Source organism: Octopus bimaculoides, chromosome 3, assembly GCF_001194135.2.
Source record: "Octopus bimaculoides isolate UCB-OBI-ISO-001 chromosome 3, ASM119413v2, whole genome shotgun sequence".
In the NCBI taxonomy this organism is placed as follows: Eukaryota; Metazoa; Mollusca; class Cephalopoda; order Octopoda; family Octopodidae; genus Octopus; species Octopus bimaculoides.
In genome coordinates this window covers 120,427,765-120,435,499 of record NC_068983.1, presented here as the reverse complement: position 1 = coordinate 120,435,499, position 7,735 = coordinate 120,427,765, and the positions used below count along the sequence as shown (strand labels likewise).

The 7,735-nt window shown below is 34.5% G+C and overlaps 1 protein-coding gene across 1 annotated transcript in view; it reads left to right on the top strand.

The window, feature by feature from the left end:
* The window catches only part of LOC106878127 (cilia- and flagella-associated protein 300), a 205,551-nt gene that overhangs the window by 3,001 nt on the left and 194,815 nt on the right, over nt 1-7,735 (top strand). The window contains exons 3-5 of the mRNA XM_014927248.2: nt 1,892-1,973; nt 4,197-4,266; nt 7,063-7,229. Coding sequence (XP_014782734.1) covers nt 1,892-1,973; nt 4,197-4,266; nt 7,063-7,229 — 319 coding nt within the window. The remainder of the gene's footprint in view (nt 1-1,891; nt 1,974-4,196; nt 4,267-7,062; nt 7,230-7,735) is intronic.

The window sequence follows — 7,735 nt, the reverse complement described above, 5'->3', positions numbered from 1 at the left end:
TTCACATTAAACTCCGATATAATCGTAATTTACACTATTTGAAACGTATCTGAAGAAAATTTCATTAAAATATTTCCATCTTTCTGAAAGTTACGAAGAGACAAAGTCTATCCATATGAATTATCCGAAACTACCCCCGGTCTCCTTCGAAAAAGTTTTTCACAACCAATTCCGATATAATCGGGGCTAAGTTCTGATTGAAGCACACCATTTCGCCAGTCGTAACTTTTAAAAAATAATAATAAAAGATAAACTGTATCTTATACGATTAAGCAAAAAAAAAAAAAAATCTTAGTTGAATGAATCGACCCCAGTAGTCACCCCTTTATAAGCATGGTACTTATTCTATCGGTTCTTTCTGGTGAACCACTAAGTTACAGGGACATAAACACACCAACACCGGTTGTCAAGCGGTACGGTTTTTTGGCTAATCTATTACGGATCTTTCTGATTTGACGGGCACCACTTGTTTTCTTAACGAAACACTTTCAAAGTTTGGATACTGGTAGAATGTGTCATATAAAACATCGTTTTCTCTTAGCCGTCTTAACAAAAGTTTCTTCTTAATAAGTTATTTCATGTTAAAGTTGTCGTATTTCTGTAATTTCAACCAATCACTGACGTCTATTCAGCTGAATACAGTTACTACTGTTTTTGTAAACAATAATTTTTGCCGGTGTCGAGAGTGTTATTCCCTGTTTAATTATATCATTATTCTCTAGTAAGGGTTTAGGGTTTAAGGGTTAGGGTTCGGGTTTTAGAGTTAGGGTTTTAGGGTTAGGGTTAGGGTTATGGTTATGAGTTATAGGGTTTTAGGGTTAGGGTTATGAGTGAGGTTATGGCAAAAATAATCATAACCCTAACCGTAACCCTAAAACAAACCCTAACTCTAAAGCCCGAACCCTAACCCTAAAGCCCTAAAGCTAAAACCAGTACAAACGCACGAACGATGTCATAAATAACAGTACCACGGATAGTTGTTGTTGACAAACTACAGCACTAATTTTATTCAAGGGAAAAGATCCCATGACACCGTTAGAACATGTTGTTTACATTCCACGGCAGTAATTGTTTTCACCTCAATAGACGTCAGTGATTGGTTGAAATTACCGAAATACGACAATTTTTTACATGAATAAACTTCGAATACAAAAATTTTTATCTGTTCTATAACACAATATATACAAACAAATCACTGTTTCAGTTTGTCTCGAATTACCCATTGAAATTTGAGAATTCTGCTGAGGTTGATTTTGCTTCATCCTTTTGTGAGTGATAAAATAAATACCAGTAGAAAACTAAGATCAATATAATTGACTAACCCCGCTCCCTTGAAATTACTTGTGCCTCAAGTTGAAAACAATACGATATTCAGGGTAGAAAAATTGTAAAATACTATAATCTCTCCTTTGCACTTTAAATAAGTATTTTTATCCAGTTAATAATTTCCAGTGGGGGTGTTGGGCATGCAGCCCCACTACAGACATCTTGGCTTTAATATTAACAATATCAAACATACTACTGCTACTGGTAAAGTCTCTTAATTTTCAACAGTTAAGTCTTCTTAATTGGAAATAGGACTCAAAAAGCAACTGCGCTTTTCTATGTAAGATGCAAAACCACAACTAATAATTGCTTTATTAATCATGAAATCATTCCAAAAGACTTACAGTAGACTCATATCCTTTCCATGAAGGAAGGATATATCACAGTTACTTAGAGAAGACTCCAACTCCAGGAGAATTTTATTATGGCTATAGCATCACTAAAGAGAGCTTTTCTGATTTTATGACTGGGACTCAGAGACATGGTAAATAATTAATTACATTTAATTATGGTCCACTTTGATGTCTTTTTTCTAATTTCTCTACCTTCCTTTTTATATACACAGGGGTATGAAGGATACTCTGAAAATTCAACTATTTTCTTTTGATCAAGCATTTCAATCTTATCAGTACAAGACTCTGATTAATGTATGTATTAGTTTTATCTATTTCTTAACTATAAAACACTTTTTCTATATTGTTGAATAGTATTATCATGGTATTTATCATAAGCATTATCATTAATCTTCATCTCTTATTATACCTATTCTGTCTCAGTCTTACAGCTTCAATTATTCATATGGAGGGGGTGCTTCAAAGTTCCTGGCTTTAAGGATATCTCAAAAGGACTGGCTGAAGGCCCAACATTCTGAGTTCTTTTACAGGGTTTAGAAAAACTGAAGGACCACTGTGAATCTGAGAAGGGAATAGTTGAATAAAATCATGATTAACTGATCCTCTTATATCTTCTTTTACCCAAAGCCAGGAACTTTTCAGCACCTCCTTATATCCTACCCATTTCCTTCTTCCAATATCTAGACTCACTTAATAACAGGATTTACTGCACCTTTCAGTAATTTCCAAAAGGTTTCTTATTGTGGTTGTGTGCAATTGAAGTGATGTATACTGATGTCATTTGTTGATGTCAGAGTTGTAAATATTTCATGCCGATCTAGTGTGTTGAGGTTAACATCTCTTCTTTGTAGCTGTCTATTCTTTCTAGTTTAGTCACTACTAGTTTCCAACAGATATTTGCAAAGTAGTACATGCCACTAAAGTATTAGTAATGGCCACATCAATATGTAAGAGTTTGTGAGTTGTAGCGACCAGGAGATGGTGACGAAGGAACAGCTCCTTTAGCGCATCGCATGGTAGGCACAAAATATAAAAAACAAAAGATGGAATGAGTTAATAAAGAGTTAAGTGCCAACAAAAAAGGAGAGAGACTCAACTGGTAACAAATGTATAAAAGTAAGGTTTTATTGGTAGTCAACTAGAATGTCTGTGTGTGAGTGAATGGGACATAATGAAACACAATATAAGACAGGCCATTGTGTAAACAAAGAGTGTGTGTATATACAAATATGTGTATGTGAATGCAAGTGATACAGAGCATAGAAAACAGTCTGTAATAAGGATGTTAAAAGCCCAGACACAAGGATTAGAAATACCAGTTCGTAGCTAAGGTACACAGTAAGTTGAAGTGCTGTACCAAGAGGTTGTGGCATTGAAGGCAGAGCCATAGTAAGACACATGTCATGTAAGAAGTTGAGGCTTCAATGCTGTGGCCGGTTACTTGGTACAGGAGTTCTCGTAGGTTGAATTCTGGCTGTTAACCCTGGTGAAGCATTTCACACAAACAGCGTGGAGAAAGTTATGTTAGCGTTGCTGGTTTGGTGTGTACGTTGAGACGTTGATGTAGACACTGGCAACGAAGAAGCTTGTAGTAAACAGTTAGTTGAACAGTGGTGTTGGTTCTCCAGTGGAGCAGAGTTGTGTCGTCGCTGGAACTGGCTGGTGCTCTGTGGTCAGCGGCTAGACCTCAGAAGGTCTAAGGCCAAGACAAACTTAGCGCAGACAAGCTAGCTATTTACAAGAAAATAATCAGCTCAAGCAGGGGTTCAGAAAATTGCTCCACGTGACCTTATCAGAAGGCTATGATTGGTTGGTTTACGCCCTGGCGCAAAATAGAACTAGAGACAAAAGTGTGCCAATACCAACCAATCAGAGTGGTGGACACAACAGGGTCCAAAGATGTGGCCGAAAGCTAGATGTTATCTGCTCCGTCCGCATTCACATATATATAACTGAGAGAGAAGTTTCGCTACAGAGTAAATGCATTAGTATTGTTATCAATGCAATGGATATGCTACAGATGTAGACATGGCCAATGATGAGTGATCAAATACTTTTGAAAACTTCACATACACTCACTCATATTTCCAACAACAATAAAAAGCTGAAGTTTATGAATTCTCTGGATCATTATCCAGAATGCTTTTAATGTCTTTTGACTCAAGTACATTCAAACCTCTGTAGTCACTTCTTTGAAAATCAAAAAATCTGTGCAAAGAAGCTTGTAAAGATAACATTTTCAAGGTTATTTAAATAATTATTTCCTTCATAATTCTTGAATGTCTTTAATAGAACTGAAGACATAAAAAGAAAAAGAAGACAATGACAAGCCATTCATTGATACATAGATTTCTTTTTTGCTAAACAGCTTTTGAAATTATGTCAACTGCCATCTGACGGTCAATAAATTCAAGGTTGAATTATTTGTCATCTAGTTTTTGTGAGAGTCTCACTTTAATCAAGAATAAAATGATAGTATAACTTATATATACATATTTTTTTATTTTTTTATTTCAGAGCTTTTTTAATAATCCAACAATAATTAGCAACTTGGAAATTTGCTCAGCTAATGGTTGGAGCAGACTTGGTATGTTTTATTTTGGTGATGTTTCTTGCAATTAATTTTTTTCTTTATTTATCATACCACAACTCACTTTACTGATTGTACGACAAGAGACATGAAAAGTCACTAAACATGACCTTTCATACCTCTACAATTACTAAAATACATATACACCAGTTTGAGATAGAGTGTTAATAGGAACATTTTTGATAGTTTAGCAAATATGCATTATATATTCTCCGTCTCACTCTTATTCATCTCCTATTATTGCCTTCTTTTCTATTTCTCTATTGGTCACATTGTTTGGAACAATATTGAGCAAGGAGAAGAACCCTTTTATCCTGCAGGGTACAAAGTAGCCTCACTAGTGCTAATGTCACTATAAAATGTACACATTACATGTTGTAAAGCAGAGAAAACTTTAGTCTTATTTTGTTGCAGTCAAGATTCTAGTGTTGGTGCCATAATAAAAGCGAGACGTATCCTCCAACCAAATAAGAACTCAGAGAGTGGCAACTGTCCAATTCATATCACAATGGAAAGCAAACATAAAAGGATAATAATTATGATCACCTCTCACAAGTTTCATTTATTTATTTTTAATTATTTGGTCTAGAAGAATGGGTGTGCCCATGGCCTTCACAGAACCTTTGAAATTGGTGAGTTTGATATGGTTGATGTGTCCCTTGAACAGCTGTAACTCGATGGCTACCAGGAAAACATGAGCAGGAAGGGAGGGGAACTGATGTTCTGAGGAGGAAGAACTAAATGTAGTGACTACTGCAGTGCGTGAAAGTGTTGGTACAATGTGCATGATGAATGAGTCAGCAGGGCCTGTAATGAGGTGGCACTAGAGTAACTAGCTCCAAGAGAAAGTGGCCACTGTAACTAGAATAAAAGGCAGTGTGAAGTGACAGCCTGTCTGTGGGTTAGCAGAAGTACTTTGGGATGTAGTTTAAAGTATCTTTCAGTTCCCAGTGTGTATCTTACAGTTCCTTTGTGGGTTTCACTTTAGTTTTGTATAATGTTGGAAATTGTTAAGAAACTGATATATTTTCTGGTCCTGAAGAGGAAGGCCAGTTATTTTCTGATGCAGTCTTTGCTAGTTGACAGTGTGACGTTTCCAGAAGAGATCATTAGTGCTCCGGTGATCTAGCATTTGTAGTGACTTGTCGTTATGTTTAGGTTGGAGTGAAATACAATATTTTTGCTTAATATGTGTAGTGATTGTCTTTTTACTGTTAAAGAAGACAAGATTTTTCTATCCACACTAGAGAATATTTCCAAGGTCTCTGTTCATAAAGTTGTTTTCATATGGATGAAGGATAGTATCAGCTGCATATAAGTGGACATCACTAGAGGTGATGGTATGTAGTTCATTGACATATAAGAAGAGTGTATGTATGGTGGGGATGGTTTAAAATAACACTTTGGGGCACAGGGAAATTGTGAGTCAGGATGAGTGCTATAAGCATACATTGTGATAGCTGACAAAAAAAAAATCTTCTCCAAGAGACAAAAGACTGACTGGAAGCCATGGTCAAATAGTTTATCTTGAGAATTCACTTGCCAGACATAGTTAATGTCAGGTTCAAATACACCGTTTCCTCCATATTTTTTAATACTGACTGAAATTACCCTATGGAAGTGTTTCCTGTTGTGTATGTTGTACCAATGTCACTGGAATGAGATGTGGTTAGTTCATGGAAAAGCAACATGTAATAACTAAACTATACAAAGCAAACATTTAAACATGATTTGTTATGTCATACTAGTTGTGAAAAGATGTTCATGCATTACAATTATACATGTAGAGTAAGCAAGATGGAGCACTATAATTCAACATGTAAAATGGATATCAAAGCTAGGCACAAAGATTGAATTAACATAGGACCATATATACATTAGTGTTTCATTGTCTTCTACTACCATCACAAATCGGTTAAGTATGTAGTCACTAGAATGACTACAGCAGAATCTGTATTTCGTATTGCTCCCAAAAATATACCAAAATTGGTGTCAAAAGGACTCTATTTATCGGCTGTGTTTGTAGAATCTTCCAGGTGATCTGGAGAAACTATCACATGGACAGCAGCTGCTGGTTGGACAGTAACTCAGCTGCACATATGACCAAGCCATTGTTAAGTTATGACTTGAAATTCGTAATATGGCAATGCAAGTTTGAATCCATGCTACAGAAGTCACAACATTGATTTCTTCAAATGCCATTAAATTATTTATCATATAATATAATGAATAAAAGTCATTTTTGAGCTTATAGATAATTTTTCTTACTATAAAATTAAAAGAAACTTAAATATTGATTTCAAATTTTGGCACAAGGCCAGCAATTTTGAGGAAGTGGGTAAGTTGATTACATTGACCCCAGTGCTCAACTGGTACTTATTTCATTAGTTCCAAAAAGATGAAAAGTAAAGCCGACCTTGGTGGAATTTGAACTTGGAATGTAAAGACAGATGAAATGCTGCTAAGCATTTTGCCCGGCAAGGTAATGATTCTGCCAGCTCACCACCTAAAAGAATCTTAAATATTACAAATATAAAATATACATTATAATTGATATTTTGTCCATTATTCTGACAAAATATTAGAAATAATTTTTACATGTTGATTTCTATGTTGGAAATTATTATTATGTATAAACTAACAGCTAGGATTTTAATGTAAAGGATATCTTTTTTGGTTTCAAATTCATGCTTATAATCATTTACGATTATTACTGTTGGTGTAAACATTCATTAAATTTGAAGGAATGAAATATTCATCCACAATTATAAGACTTGTTTTATGTTATTACAGGCCAAAAGGCATCCAAAGTTGACATAGAGATAGTACCCTGTTCTCTCCTTTCTATGGAATTTTTTGATCGATTGAAAGAGAATGGAGTTATCTATGAGAGTGGAAGACTATACAAATGTTTTGATGAGTATTATGAAAATTTTGTTATATCTGATGAACTTAGAAAGGTAAATTTAACTCTATCACTAATAAACTTATTTCTATAATTATTTCTGTAAATTATGATATTTTCCTTTTACCATGATGTTTCTGAAAAAATTCAATATATAATTTTCTTTTGAATGAAAAAAAAAGTTCTAAAACAAAATTAGAAGTAAAAAAATGACAGAACAAATCATCAAATCGATAAATTAAGTATCAGTCAAGTATTGGGGCTGATGTGATCGATTGTCCTCCTCCCCACAAAAACCTAGGCTTTGTACCTATAGTAGATAGGGTTATTATTATTACCAACATCTAAATTTTGAGGGAAGTAACTCTGCTTCATAATTCCCAAATTACATAACTTAGACTGCGGGCGCTTCATTTAAACTTTTTGAAAGTCATCAAAGAGAAACGATGTCGCTTAATTTGTCTTTGAATAACTGCAGCTGTCTTTCTGTTTATCTATCTCATGTGCCTAGCAGTGTCTATGCCTAATATATATATATATATATATATATATATATATATA